Source organism: Calidris pugnax, unplaced genomic scaffold (genome assembly GCF_001431845.1).
Source record: "Calidris pugnax isolate Ruff unplaced genomic scaffold, ASM143184v1 scaffold298, whole genome shotgun sequence".
Classification (NCBI taxonomy): Eukaryota; Metazoa; Chordata; class Aves; order Charadriiformes; family Scolopacidae; genus Calidris; species Calidris pugnax.
Window position 1 is genome coordinate 726017 of NW_015091152.1, and position 15462 is coordinate 741478.

The window sequence follows — 15462 nt, forward strand, 5'->3', positions numbered from 1 at the left end:
TATTGGTGGGAGGGAGGGAGTGGAGAAGCTGGGAAATGACAGAGCATCCTCTTATGAGATATGTTTGGTTTGTTACAAATGTCAGCAGTGCCCCTCTAGAAATTTGGTTCGGCTTTTAAGGCATTTCTGGCTGCGTTTGTGTGTCCTGCAGCCATGGTCAGTCTCACTCATTGAGCTAACGAGATGTGACCTCTGTTTCCGAGAGCTCAAGACACTTACATGCCCATGACAGAGGGGCCATAAAACCACACCAGGTAAGAGGTACATTTAGGGCACCGCTTTGTTTTCAGCGTAGTCTCTTGAGAAGAATTGGGCTGTGGCCAGCGCTGACCTCAGTCTTTTTGTGGGCTAAACTCACGTCTTTATTCTGCTTGGCAGTGTGGGCCACGAAGAATTCTCAAATGAATGCAAGAATTTGTGGTGTGCAAGATGTCTGAAAGTACCCTCCATTGTTTGTGTGTTTCCTCGGTGTGGTGTTACAGATGGGTCTGTGTGACAGAGAGGAGAGAGTCTGCGAGCCCCGATGGGTTGACGCTGTGAATGGCTGTGCTGGAGCCCTTTTAAGCAGGGGGAATATCCATCTTGCACTGTTGTTGGAAGTAATTATGAATCTGTTTTCATTTGAGGCAAGAAAAGCCCAGTAGATGTCATTTCAATGTTTAAAATGTGAAGCTGAGGCATAAATTAGTGCCCTGCTGCTACTGATCCGTAGAGGAGTCACGAGCTTTGAAAGAGAAACAGACCCAAATGCTGAATGTCACTGGCTGTGCAAAAAAAAAGTACATCATGCTGGAAGGTGAGTTTTAGGCTTGTCTGCTTTTATGATACTATACTAAAAGAAAAACTGAAAAAACCTCTTCTATCCTTTTTGATGTAGGAAGGGGAAAAAGCCTGTCTTCTACTCTGGGCATGTCCAGCCTCAGGTTTACTGCTTTAACAGGAGGATTTTTGGAAAGAGATGAAACATGCACTGGGAGCTCTCACCAACTGAGAACGTATCTTTTTTTCCTCAAGACCAGGCTGGGCAGAACCTCTCGTTTTGATGAGAATTAGGACCAGGACCTCTCGTGCTGGGGCTCTGCCCTCTGCTTTTGTTCTGGTGCTTCTTAACAAGCTTCAAGTCCAGTCTTTTGACCCTGTAAACTCTTCTGTACCTGTAAGTTGGGGATGATGCTAGCTTACCTGGTGGTGTGTTTGAAGGAGAAATTGGTGATGGTGAAGCCTCAATGGTGAAGCCATCGGTGGGCTGTTGACAGCACAGCTCCACATCTGTCATGGCTTATGGATACAGGGTGGTGACCTGCCCATGGGGGAGTTGCCCACAACTGTGGTGGCCTGGCGTAGTCAGAAGCTTGAAGCAAGCAGAGCTGAAACAATGGCTCAAATAAACACCTCCAGATGGTTGTAGGGCAGCGGAAGAGCTGCTGGCTCTGAGGCATCTTGCTGTGCTTCCCAGATTGCTTCTCAGCCAGGGGTGGGCAAGAAGGCTGAGACCTGAGTGCTTTTCAGGAGAGACTGTGGCAGGTCCTTATGTGTGGGAGGTGGGAGTTGGTGGGAGCTGCTCAGAGAAGGCAGATTCATTCATCTGACCCTTGAGGGTGTCTCGAAACACGTGGACTGCCGTGGCTATGAGCAAGGGAGCAGACTCTTTGCCGAAGCTCTTATTCTCCAGATGCTTTTTATTGCTACCGTAGATGGGAATTAAGTGGGTTCTTACGGACGTTCCCTGCTCGTTGCAGATTCCCAAAGGACACTTTTAGGCTCTGTGGTGGGTAAATAGGGCTGACCCTCTGAGTCCTGCAACTGAAGTCCCCCGTCTGAGTGCCAGAGGAAGGGGACGGCGTGCCAGGAGAGGTGAAAGCACAAGGCCTGGCACTGGAGGAGCTCGCTCGGAGGGGGAGGAGGCAGGAAGGATGTAAGTGTGTATTTAGGCCCGCTTCAAGGAAAGCTGCAAAGAGGCGTTGGCATTTACATACAGGAGTTAACATGTAGGTTGTCGGGTGGTTTTTGGTTGTTGTTTTTTTTTTTTTTTCCTATTTTAAAAGACCAGGTTCGGTTGAGTAAAAATTGGCCTTTCCTCACAGCTTGAGCCCTCTTGCCGTGTGGCTGGCTGGGCAGCTCCCGCGGCGGGCAGGCCAACGCGAGGGGTAGGGAAACCATAGGAAACGCTCACTTCCACCCTTTCTCTGGTTTTTTTTTTTGCGAGGCAGCTTTTTTTATCGCCCTTGTGAATGTGTCCAAAAGTAGCAAAAGAGCTTGAAAGGCCCCACCGCGTTCCTTCTTCCTTTTGCAGGTCAGCTTCTCCCCACGTTCCCCTCCAGTAAGTGGATGTTACTGGTATTTACTCAAAGAGGCTAAAAGTCAGGAGATGAAGATTATTGGAATGGAGAGAAAAAGGGGGGGTCTTTTGTGTCTTTTTCTTTCAGAGCTTGGTAGATGCGAGCTCTGCCTCTCGCGTAGCGCTGTGAGGCCCCGTGGAGAACCTGCCTGTGGAGGAGAGCTTCCAGCGCCGGGGGAGGTTTCTGCCTGGGTCCCTGCACCGCTCCGGTTAACGAGGCGTGCTGGCTGTTGGCAGGTTTCCGACCGGCTGCCACTCCACGCCACTTTCTCTCATTAGGTAGGATGTTTTTAGGCGCTGGATCGAGTTTGCTTCCATCCTGTGCAGACCTGGTGGTGGTCTGCCTTTTACACACTCCAATTTACAGAGCCAGCCCCACGCTACTAAATTATTAAGCTGCGTTTTAATAGAAACCCCTGTGTAGGCTTAAATTGTTTCCACTCTATTTGGAGTTTCCTGCTCTGCTGGTTTTTATTTTGTCCCATGCATGGAAGCGTGGAGGGAGGGATCCACAGGAAAGCACAGAGGCAAAGATGAAGAATTCAGCCTGAGAGCACTAGAAAGTACAGACAAAATAAAAGGTCAATTGGCTCCGTATCCAGCTCTGATGGAGGTGATAGGGGGGAAAAAAAAAAAGCTTCCTAATCCCCATAACAGTTCAGCGGAAACTTGTGTGTTTGTTTTCAATGCTGCTTGTAGGTTAGATTGTCTCAATAAAATATTTTCTTGCCCGACTGTTTTTTGTCTTGACAAAAGACTTGGCTTGGTTTTTAGCAGCGCCCCAGTAAATTTGTGTTGTCCCTGATGGCAGGTACAATCGCTGTCCTCCGCTAAACGGGCTGGGTCTGTCACACAGTTAAACTGAGGGATGTTGTTTCAACCAGGGACCTCCTGGTAGACCAGGAGTCCTCAGCGCTGATTCCCTGAGGCCACTTCATCGTGGGTGGTGACCTCTTCCCTCTGGGGGTAACTAGACGGGAGAGGTTTGGAAGACCAGTGATAAGAGGAGGCAGTGGGATAAAGCTGGTCGGCGTGGGGTTGTTCATCCTGGAGAAGAGGAGGCTGAGGGGAGACCTTATTGCTCTCTCCAACTCCCTGAAAGGAGGGTGTAGAGAGGTGGGGGTCGGTCTCTTCTCCCAAGTCACAGGCGACAGGACGAGAGGAAATGGCCTCAAGTTACGCCAGGGGAGGGTCAGGCTGGATATTAGGAAAAATTTTTTCACCAAAAGGGTTCTCAGCCATTGGAATGGGCTGCCCAGGGAGGGGGTTGAGGCCCCATCCCTGGAGGTGTTCAAAAGACGGGTTGATGTAGTGCTGGGAGGTATGGTTTAGTGATGGTGTTGCTTTTTGTTTGTTGTGTGGGTGCCTATTTTTGTCAAAATAAGGTCGACGGTTGGACAAGATGATCTTTAAGGTCCCTTCCAACCTAGAGGATTCTGTGATTCTGTATCTGCTGCTGCCCTTCTCTTGGCAGCCCCTGTGGGCATACGCTGGGACCCAAGTGAGGGGACAGGGGACTCCTTTCCACCATGACAAGACGTGGTTGCAAGGATGTGTTCCAACCACTCAGACATACCAGTTTGAAGAGCCCTCATAGAGGAGCAACTGGGGCTGTTGAGCACGGATCAAGTAAGTCAAAGTGACTGAGCTTCAGGTGTGGGCTTGGAGCAGATCTGTTACCGAGCTCTCTGAGTGTATGGTGTGTCTTACAGCGTGGAAAACAGCTTAAACCATCTGACTTGGCTTAAGTGTACACAGTACTAGCAGGAGTCCTGCCTGGGGTTTACGGGTCTGGCTGAAGAGAAAGTTGGGCTGTGAGTTCTAAAGGCTACCTTCGTCACTCAGTGGCAGGAATAGCACCGCGGTTCCTGTCATTGTCATCACGCTGGAGCCGTGTTTGGGTACTCACTGTGTTTAATTGCATGGCCGATTTGCTTAATGTTTCTCCTGGGGTCACTCATAACACGTTTATTCTTAGGATTCGGGGAAATTAGGGACACTAGCAGGCTGTTGTGTTTCTCTCCCAAGGCAGGAGTTTTCCAGACGTTGATGGCAATAACAGCAGCCCTTAGTCACAGAGGAGCTTGGCTAAGGCAGTGAAACGAGTGCTGTGGTAGGGCTTAATGCTTCTACATGAATGATCTCCACTGAAAATGTGCTACAGACTGAACATTAGGAAGGAATTTTTCACAGAGAGAGTGGTCGGGCATTGGAATAGGCTGCCCAGGGAGGGGGTTGAGTCACCATCCCTGGATGTGTTTAAGGGATGTTTAGATGGGGTACTGAGGGACATGGTGTAGGGGAGGACTTTGTAGAGTAGGGTAGATGGTTGGACTCGATGATCCCAAGGGTCTCTTCCAACCTGAATGATTCTGTGACTCTACAGGGGTAGGTGGAGGCCAAGAGTTCCCTGGGTTTGGATAACTTGGAGGATATGCATAAAGTCTACTGGGAAATCCCTGTAAATAAAGAATTTTCTGATTAAAATACTCAGCATTTGGGTGTAGAAATGTGGTGGGTGTATGTCCTCCCTGGTATACAGCTGTGAATCATTCCATTTCATGACAAACTTGTTGCCATGAGGAGCTCCTCTGTACCTGTCTGGTAGCTCCAGTAGGGCATCTAACATGCTTCTCGGTTGCTTTTAGGAAAGAAAACGTGCTGAAAGGCCTGTGGTAACCATCAGCCTAATGCGCCTCGCTCTGCTTGTTGTTTTTAAACAGATGGACCTCTCTGTGGAAACTCTTTATAGCTTCATGCAGGAGCGCCAGAAGAAGTACGCCAAGTATGCGGAGCAGATCCAGAAGGTCAACGAGATGTCTGCCATCCTCCGCCGGATACAGATGGGCATCGACCAGACCATCCCGCTGATGGAGCGGCTGAACGGCATGCTGCCAGAGAGCGAGAGGCTGGAGCCCTTCAGCATGAAACCTGACCGGGAGCTGAAGTCCTAGTTGATCCAGCAGGGCTCCCCCTCCTCACCTTCCGCTCTCCGGCCTTCAGCACGGACACGCTGCCGAGGGGCTGGGCTGGCAGAGGTGTGAAGCAGACGGCAGCGCTGCCCGACTCTCTGCCAGGGCATGGGAAGGAAGAGCAGCCTCAGCTGCCAGAACTGCACAGCCAGGAACCCAGGAGCTCCCTGGTCTGGAGAAGATGATCTACCGTTCTTTCATCTCCCTCCTCTTGCCCTCCTGTCTCCTTTGCCACCACCGCCCGTGCAGAGACACTTGTTTTCGTTGCTGTGACTAGTTTGGGGTTTACAAAGGAGGAGTTTTCTTTCGCATGTTTTGTTTGGTTTTTTTTTACTTTTACTAGAAAAATTCAAAGGGATACAGGGTGTGACAAACCCTCTAACATGGTTTTGGTGCCACTGGGGTGTAGACAATTAGATGGCTGGCAGGTATTTTGGAGATCCCCTGGCCTTAGAAATATGTGTGTTTTATAGGTGAAAGAGCAAGAGCCAGGAAGTGGCTTACTAAAATCTGCCTATTATCATAATTAACATGGTTTGCATGGCAGGGTTTTGGCATTTCCTCCTCGAGGCTCCTGTTTTTATGTGCTCACTAATTTATGAGGCTGTAAAGGAATAACTGTTCCAGATCTGTGTGTACGTTAACGTTCAGCAAGCCTTAGTGCTCCTCTCCCCCTGGCCCTGGCAATGTCCCCGTGTCCCAGCCGGTGGCATTTCGTGTCCTTCACCTTGCACAGGGATTCCGACAGGCGCCGACACCGACCTGCTCGCTTTGCATCCCCAAGCTGGAGGCATGAGGTGGCTTTTTTTTTATTTTTATTGAGACACTCCAGCTATCTTAGCGCTGTCCTTCTCTACCAGAGGGATAAAGTTGTTTCTTTCAAGGGTATGGAGTTGGAGGGGGGAGATCAGAGAAGTCCTTTTAGGTCTTCTCCTTGGCTTAGCTGCTGTCATGCCGAGAGCTTGCCTGAGCCTGGTGTTTTGTGACGGAAACCACGTGGCCCTTTGGGACCCTGCTCAGCGAGCTGCTCCAGAGGCAAGAGGATGCTTTTCCCTTCTCCTGAGCCGAGGGCTCTGCTGGGAGGTGGGTACCGTGTCCGTGCTGCCCGGGTGTTGGGCTGGCCCACAGGAGATGGCCACCGGTCTGCTGCCTGCAGGCGATGCGCAGCACCTCCCTCAGCTTTGGTTTCTCCCCCTGTAAAACAAGAGGACGTTCTACACGCTGGTGTAAAAATATTTACAGATCTAGAAATAAGGTTTTAGCAGCCTGTGTCACCGTTGTGTGGCAGCTCTTGTCTGCAGCAGAAAGGGTGTGAAACCAGAAGGGAGGAGTTCACTGGGCCAAGGGGAGGCTTGTGTGTGTTTATGTTGGTCCCGGGGTGCTGTTGCTGGCGAGGAGGCTGAAGTGTGCCCATGAACCCCAAGGGTTTTGTACCTCAGGCCTGCAATTCCAGTGGTGAGGACAGCTGTGTTTGAGGGAGTTCCACCTGACAGCTCATCTGCCAGGACACCACCGGGCTAGGTGTCCTGCCAAAGGTGACTTGCTTCAGTACCTCTTAGTGCTTAAGAATGCTTAATCAGCAAAAGGCAGGTCTCTGAGCATTCAAGAGTAGGAGCATGGTAGGTTTTTGATGGCATTAATTGCTGGCTGGTGGCAGAAAGCAACAGGCCACTCTCTTGTTGCATTCCCAAAGGCCATGGAGCATAAACTTTGTGACACGGGCTGTGGCTGACGTAGCTGTGGATCTGATCCGTAGCGCCCATCGGACCCCAGGGCCTGCTGAACAGTGTCTGAAAGCAGAGTCCCATAGAGGTGAAGCCCCCTGGAGTGATGCTCTGGGAAGAGGATCTCGCGAGGAACTCGGCAGATTTTTCTAGTAAAGGCAGCAGAGTGGGCCTGGTTGTCTACTGCTTCCACCCCAGGGTTGTTCCGTGGTTGTGTGCACATAGGCCTCTGCTGTGTGTTGCATGGGATGTAAGATCAGGCTTCAGTCCTTGCTCGTGCGTCCTGCAGTATTTTACACTGGGTTTGTTAAAAGCTTCCACGAGACGTAACAACCCATGAAGACCTGCTTGTCGTAGCCATGCCCGTGGGGGTCCTCCTCCTTCATCACCGAGTGTGTCTCTGCCTCCCCTCCTCAGACACACCAGAATATCCAGCAGCTTTAAATAGCGGCTGCAGGCGTTCCTGTCCTCCTCCTCCAGATGCTGCTGTCTGGAAGTTTAGGATGTGCGACATTCAGCCGTCTGCCAGGAGGGATCATGGATATCCCACACCCTGCCGTGCTGGAAGCCTATACCGGTGGGAAGATCCTGATACTGGATCTTGAGGCAGGGGTTAGGCTGCAGATGCTCTCTTCTGGAAAGCTTCTGGACGTTTTGCCTCATGCTATTAAGTATCAGATCAAAGCGTTGCTCCTTGCAGTGCTAATGAGGGCAGGCGAGTGTGTGTTCCCGTCTGAAAGCTGCAGGAGCAAGGGCTGCAAATCAGTTCCATCCTTATTTGCCATAAACCACCTAGACATGGGGCTGATAATGGGAGAAAATGCTTGTTCCAATGAACACATAAGCCTTAAAGCTTATGAATGTGCTGCTGGGCCTCCCAGACAGAGCTTTCTGAGCAGCAAGGGTAAGCTGTGAAAACCTTAGTAGCTTAACTAGAAAGAAATCAGAGCTGAAACGTGAAGGCCGACCTCTTCCAAAGCATCACCTTCATCCCATGGGTGAGAGTCTTGTGCATGGGTACTCTAAGATACCGTGCACCCTCTAGCTGTTCTCAAACGATGGTTTACAGTTTTAAATAAAACTTTGTCACTGGCTTCATTAACTGTAAGTCTTTGGACCTCTCAGTGAGGGGAAGACATTTCCTGCCACGTCTTCTGGAGCTGCTGTTCGTTGCGTGGCTGCTCCCCCTTGGCTTTGCTCTGCACGCTGCTTTCAGCTCCATCTTGGATGCAGGTGATGCTCAAGGTGAGACTGTTGCTTTATTCCCTTTCCCACTGTTTGGCAGAAGATTTGAGATGTGACTGGAATTACCTTTCTGCTTATGAATTCCCTTTTCCAAGGCAAATGCTGTTGGAGAAGGCCTCAGGTATCTCTAACGAATGTACTAGCCCTTACTTCTGCCACAAAATTAGTGCTATGAACAGAGAATAATCTGCTGTGCTCTGCTGAACACAAACCTTTCTGCCCTTTTCTTGGTGGTGTGTGGTCTGGGCTGCGGGCTCAGCTATTTGATGGACAACCTTCTGAAAAGCTGGAGAACAGGGTGAGTCTCTGGGGCTGTGGTTCCCTGCTGGCCCGAGCTGCTCTGGTTCTTCCCCTGCCTGCTCTTGTGACCTCCCCTTGGTGCTGCCGCTGGCGCTGGTTGCATCCTACACTGGTCAACGTGCTCCACGTGCAGAAGAGGTTTGCTCTGTTGTTTCCGTTGTTCTGTAATTTCATACATTGTCAGGGTGCTAAAGTGCCAACCTATCTGCAGGGTGATTTCTGTGAAGATCCAGTGAAGGGGACAGAAGAGAGTTGTGGTGTTTTTTTTTTTTTTTAAAAACAATAAATCTGTATTTTAAATTAAATATATTTAAATATATTTAAATATTTAAAGTGTATTTCCCCTCCTCTAAGCTTTTACATGGAAAGAGTAGAAATAACATGTTTTTCCCAGGTCCACTCCCTGCATGAGCCAGCCCCCTCTGGGACTGTGTGCCAGTGGTTTCCTGAGGTACTCTCCTAACATCCCTCCTGTTCCCGAGCCACCAGGGTGTATATTTTGGTGATGACCAGCCTGGTGGCTGAGCGCTCTCCTTGCTTTATGGGTTATTATCCTGTTGGCAGAGCTGCTCTGCTTTCAGCTCCCTACGTGCTACGTGTCCCACAGCCCTGGCATTAAAACGTTTGGTACCGCTCTTTTCCAAGTGTGGTGTTTCTCTGGTCGCCTCCCGTATTCTTCGTTTCCTGTGGGTGATGTCTGTGGGCTCTACACACCCTTCAGCCTGGGAAGCCTTGTCGTAGCTTTTACTGCTTTCTGCTCGGAGTCAACTCATTTCCATGCCATGGAAAGGGCTGGTTCCAGCTGCCCTGGGGTTGCCTGCCCTGGAGCTGTAAGGAAACGTGTGTCCTGGAATGAAAATAGATGTTGGGGTTTGGGGGATGCTGTCCCAATTCCGGTTGGCACTTGATGTCCAGTTTCAATCCATGATGTGCCCAGGGCTGTCTTGTGACTCCCCAGCAATGGGGTGGGACTCTGGTTCAGCCGCTGCCTGCCTTCTCTGTGCTGGTGGCCTCTGGGAGGTAAAGAAGAGGGTCTGGGTTTGATGGACTCAACTTCCACGCACAAAGCCCCTCTGCTGTGAGACACCCTCTGCCTGTTTGAGTGCAGCTGCACCGTGTCTGCACCCGGTGGCTCTCCTGAGATTCAGCAGTAAGGGGGAACGTGAGCAGAAAAGTGGGGGGAGAGGGGAGGGAACAAAATTAAAAATACTTCTCTTCCTCTCAAAAAGAGCCACGTCCTGACAGATCCTTTACATGGGTTCTTTGCCAGATTGCAGGAGGAACTAGAGATGGGCATCCTGGGCAACTTGGCTTTCAGGGTGGCCCCTGCTGATTCTTCACACATCACTGAGTGGGTCAGTCTCCACTTGTAGACAAACTTCAGCCCCTTTGCAGCCTGTTTCTGTGAGGGTTCTTGGCTTACTTTGAGCTGCCATATTTGGATTTTAACTTCAATGTGAGCTTGCACAGGACAGCCTGATCCTGGGGAAGGTGAGAGAGAGAGAACAGCTCACCCAATGGTCCCCAGGGCAGTGATGGGTGTGCTCAGGGAGAGGAGATGGGGATGTGTGATGGGGAGAAGAGAGGAGCATTCAAAGGGCAATTCTTAATATCAGCTGCCTAAAATAACGCTTTTGTCTTTTTAAAAGTTCTATATTTTAACAGACCCTCATGGGGAGGGTGTGGAGGTAATGAAATGTGATGATGACCTACCGTAGGACAGTAACACCACCACAGAAATACGTGAGGATGGCTGGAGATTTTGCCAGTACCTTGCTGGGGGTGTTGCCTGTGTAGCAAATGAAGGATTGGGTTCTGTTCTCTTAACTCTGACACAGGCAAAGCTACTGGGAAGCGCAGCGGTACCGCAGGCTCGACAGCCTGTCACAGGGATTGGCAGAGACCAAGCAGCCAGCTTTCTGATTGCAAGATTTTATTAAAAAAGCTGCTGTAAGAGCTGACTGATGAGGGGAATCCAGCTTCTCACCCAATGGTCCCCAGGGCAGTGATGGGTGTGCTCAGGGAGAGGAGATGGGGATGTGTGATGGGGAGAAGAGAGGAGCATTCAAAGGGCAATTCTTAATATCAGCTGCCTAAAATAACGCTTTTGTCTTTTTAAAAGTTCTATATTTTAACAGACCCTCATGGGGAGGGTGTGGAGGTAATGAAATGTGATGATGACCTACCGTAGGACAGTAACACCACCACAGAAATACGTGAGGATGGCTGGAGATTTTGCCAGTACCTTGCTGGGGGTGTTGCCTGTGTAGCAAATGAAGGATTGGGTTCTGTTCTCTTAATTCTGACGCAGGCAAAACTCCTGGGAAGCGCAGCGGTACCGCAGGCTCGACAGCCTGTCACAGGGATTGGCAGAGACCAAGCAGCCAGCTTTCTGATTGCAAGATTTTATTAAAAAAGCTGCTGTAAGAGCTGACTGATGAGGGGAATCCAGCTTTGAGAACATCCTGTGATGGAGCCGTTTCCCTGCAGGAAAGAGGTTAGTCTAATGAATTTAGGAAATGGGTGATTTAGAGAAGAAGTAGATGTACCTGCAGCAGCATGGGGTTCTCCTGGCATTGGGAAAGCAAGGTGCTGATGGACTGTCACCCAGGGTGACCGGGGTGCTAAACGGAGGGAGAGGTAAATGTAGGGGATTTCTTGTCTTTAAAGTGATCCGATGCCCCTGCCTCGTCACTCCTGTGTCACTGTCTGGCTTTGTACAGCAGTGGTGCTTGGTGAGGGTCCCTGTGAACAGCAGCTGAAGGCCACATCTCAAAGTAAGCATTCCCTTCCAGCAGGGCAGTTCCCAAAATGTCTGGTTTACGGTATTTTATATGCGAGGAGAGCTTGCCCCCTCCCAGAGGCTAGAAATAGCTCCCTTTCCTTTTCTATTTATAGTGGCTCTGGTTAATATTCTCGGAGTGTGGGATGTCCAAAGGCTTCGCTGCAGAAACACTTCATTTGCCTCAGAGCAACCTTCTGGGCCCAAGGGCCAAGGATTTCTCTGCAGACGTAGTTCAAAGGGAAGAGGCAGGTGCCAGGCTGTACCGATACGTTAGGAACACTGCTCTTCTACCTGTATCCCCAGCTGTGGTTCTCTGTGTATCATAGAATAGTGGTGTTGGATTATAATGTCTAAAATTACTAGACTAATTCTGCTTTTCTCAGAAAGTTTAGGAACAAATACAGGCTGGCTAGGTGTTCAGTGAGAGGCTATGGCTAATTAATATGTCTACGTAGGCAAGTTTGATTAAATCTCATTCATTTCAGATTTAACAAGGGGCAGTCTTTTACATATTCCTTATGAGGAATCCTGTGCTCTCTCCAGGAGAGGTGCCTGGGCTTTTGAAACCACCACTTCCTCACAGAAATAGATGTAGAACTTGGGCTGTGAGTCACACGAGCAGCCAGCTGATGAACATCTAGTTAGTAAAAACAGCAGCTCACGTAATTACCACGTTCCTACTCTGTCTCTTACTCCCACAGACCCCCCCAGCCCCCTCCAAAGCCCCCTGGGTCCATGCTGGGGGAAGGTCTGCCCTGTTCTCAGTCCACTTCATGGTAGGAATTTAACTGGGATGGTTACATCAAGAGCCTGGTGACCTCAGGGACTGGGTAATCCCAATAACGTCAGCCAATGAATTGAAAATTAAATGTTGATGACATGTCTGAGACATTTCAGTTGCCTCTTGGGTTTTTAACTGGAGATGGTGTTGGACTGTGTGTTCACAGAGCTGTCTCATGGCAGGTGAAAGGAGGAGTGGGGAAAACTAGAGTGTGTGCTTCAAAAAACAGACCTGCAGGGGAACAGACAGAGCTAGTTTGACCTCCTGGGACCAGAGCTGGACTTTGGAGTAGGCTGAGGGTCACACCATCCCGTGGGACCCGGACAGAGAACCTAATGAGGTTCAATAAAGGCAAGTGTAGGATCCTGCCCCTGGGGAGGAAGAACCCCAGGCACCAACAGAGGGTAGGGATGGACCTGCTGGAAAGCACTGCTGAGGAGAAGGATCTGGGGGTCCTGGTGGACAGTAAACTCTCCATGAGCCAGCAATTTGTGGCCAAGAGGCCAGTGGGATCCTGGGCTATGTAGGGAAGAGTGTGGTCAGTGGGTGGAGGGAGGTCATTCTCCCCCTCTGCTCTGCACTGGGGAGGCCACAACTGGAATCCTGCATCCAGTGCTGGGCTCCCCAGGTCAAGAGGGACAGGGAACTGCTGGAGAGAGTCCAGTGAAAGGCAACAGAGATGATGGAGGGATTGGAGCATCTCCCTGATGAGGAAAGGCTGAGAGAGCTGGGGCTCTTTAGCCTGGAGAAGAGAAGGCTGAGGGGAGACCTTATTAATGCTGACAAGGATCTAAAGGGTGGGTTGAGGGAGGATGGAGCTGGATCCTTTTTGGTGGTTCCCAGTGACAGGACGAGGGGCAACGGGCACAAGCTGGACCCTGGGAAGTTCCACTCCAATCTGAGGGAGAACTTCTTTGGGGTGAGGGTGGCAGAGCCCTGGCAGAGGCTGCCCAGGGAGGGTGTGGAGTCCCCTTCTCTGGAGATCTTCAAGCCCCGTCTCGATGCTCCTGAGTGCTGTACTCTGGGCAGCCCTGCTTTGGCAGGGGAGTTGGACTGGATAGTCTCTAGAAGGTCCCTTCCAGTCCCTTCCAACTCTGACAATTCCCTGATTCCAGGAGGGAAGCTAGATTAAGTAAATCTCAGGAGATTGTCAAGACAACCTGTTTTTTAGGATAACAAGGTGATGCCATGTAGGTCTAGTGTTGTGCATGGCTCTTGTTTTCCCATGCAACGGGTAAAAGCTCTGCACGTAGGAGCGGGTGGGTCTTGTTTGTAGAACATACAGAAGCTCACACAGGCTCTTACCTGGGCTCGGGCTGAAGGCAGTGTCTCCTCTAGAGAGAGACTCAGGAATCTAAAGATTCTGCATTTCCTTTTCTGGAGTTATGTTTTGAAATGCTCTTAAAAAAAATGTTTCTGTTACTGCACTTGAATTTGAAGATGCCGTGACGCAAACTTGTAGGCTTTGCCATTTAAGGGTATAACCACAAGGGCCATACTCCACTGCAGGATTCAGTTTCAATATATGCTACGTTTGTATAAGGTATTCTCTGAAGGAGCAATGAGAGGCATATCCCCCTCCCTCAGCATTCAGTGGTCGCTCAGGCTGCTTCAGGACTGGCAGAATCAGCCAAAACAAGTATTCAAACAAGTAATTAAATTCTTCTTCAAAGAAGAGGTATGGGAGGCAAGGAAAAAAATAAGGGGTTCGTGCAGGGGTAACTCCATCAATTTGAAAATACTTCCTTCAGCAAGACCCGCGCTGCTGCCCTGGGAACAGTTTACCCAGGACTGTGTTAGACACCGAGTTGTTAAGGCAGAGAAGTGCTGCTGCTGCTCTTCAAGGGAGGAGGAGGAGTGGGGTACACAGGAGCAGGTGAGAGGCTGAAGCTGTTCCCAGCGCTGCGAAATCACCGCTGCTGAGGATGAGGGGTCCAAAGCCACCCCATCCCTGCCATCCCCTGCAGGCAGGAAACACGCACCCCACGGCCAGAGGCACACAGGCTCCTTCCTCAGCCCTTCTATATAAACAGGTACCATTTCTGATTTTATTTCATCATAGCATACAGGTAATGCTCATGACACAACAAGATGAGGAACTCACATCTCTCTGAACCATTTAAACAGCTTGCCATACACCAAAGAACATTATATTCATATGGAACATGTACACATTTCCCCTCCCCACCCCGGCCTCGCATCCTCCACGTTGCTTTCCAAACTTGTACAGACCATTTCCAGCATTGTTCAGGTCCAGGACACTGGTTCAGACAGGAGACAGGGCACCACCCTGTGCAGGACATGGGGTTAAGGCTTCCTCCTACGGGAACCCCTCCCCTAAAAATACTGAGCCTACAGCTTTGATTCATTCAGTGACTGTGGCATATTGGGAATCACGAGGAGCCAGAAGACCAGATTTCAGTTCCTTATTAACCAAATGAAACCCAAACATACGTGTTTGTATGTATAGCGAGGAGGGGAGAACACACACGTGTGAAGAAGCACAAAAGACAGGAAGATTCTGTTTCTGCCTCCAGGGATTGATTTGTGTTAACCCCTGTTAACTGATCTGAACCAAAGACATGGGCTTTCACTGAAATCTGGCTGAGAGGAGCACTGCTACATCGTTTACGTACATATATATACACACAGGGAGCGTGTGTATGTGCTGAAAATAGCTGTAATGTAATCACTTTCACTTGATATGTAAACAGAGACAAGTGGCAGTATGTTTAATGAATAGCCAAGACCTGACATGCTTTCCAGCCCGCTGTCAACCTCGCCCGTGCCGAGAGTACCCCTTCTTCCAGCATCTCACACACACCTGGGGAACACAGCCTCTGGGTTCAGTTACTCCTGGTGCTGCCTCTCACTCTCTCTCTCTCTCTCTCTCTGTGCCTTTTTGCACTTCTTTTAGGATCAAGTTAATCAATGCTGCAGCTTTCAGTGCTATTTTAAAACAGTCCACTGTAGGAAATTAAAGTCACATCCTAGCCACAAAACAAAGTGACAAAATCTTCTCCACTTTTCAATATAGTAAAACCTGAGATTTGAGTCACAAACTAGCTAAACTTACAGTAAAAACAAAACAAAAACAAAACAAAAAAAACCAACCCCAAAGCATAACCCAAGCTGCTGACTTGAATTAGGGCTTCAGTTTGCTGCTGACAAGTATTTTTTTTTAAAGCTGTTGGCTGGGGTAAGTATTTGTTACACGAGATTTACAATTTTCAGCTGCCTGCACAGAAATGGGACAAAACAATATAGTTTCACCCTCCTCCTCCCCCCCCCGCCCCGCCCCGTAGGTGTGTTGAGGG

General features: G+C 49.8%; 1 protein-coding gene across 1 annotated transcript in view; it reads left to right on the top strand.

Annotated features, from left to right (window-relative positions):
- BORCS5 (BLOC-1 related complex subunit 5) overlaps positions 1-9218 on the top strand; it is an 80696-nt gene extending 71478 nt beyond the window's left edge. The window contains exon 4 of the mRNA XM_014959268.1: positions 5062-9218. Within this exon, the coding sequence (XP_014814754.1) occupies positions 5062-5292 (231 nt within the window). The 3' untranslated portion in view covers positions 5293-9218. The remainder of the gene's footprint in view (positions 1-5061) is intronic.
- Positions 9219-15462: the final 6244 nt, after the last annotated feature.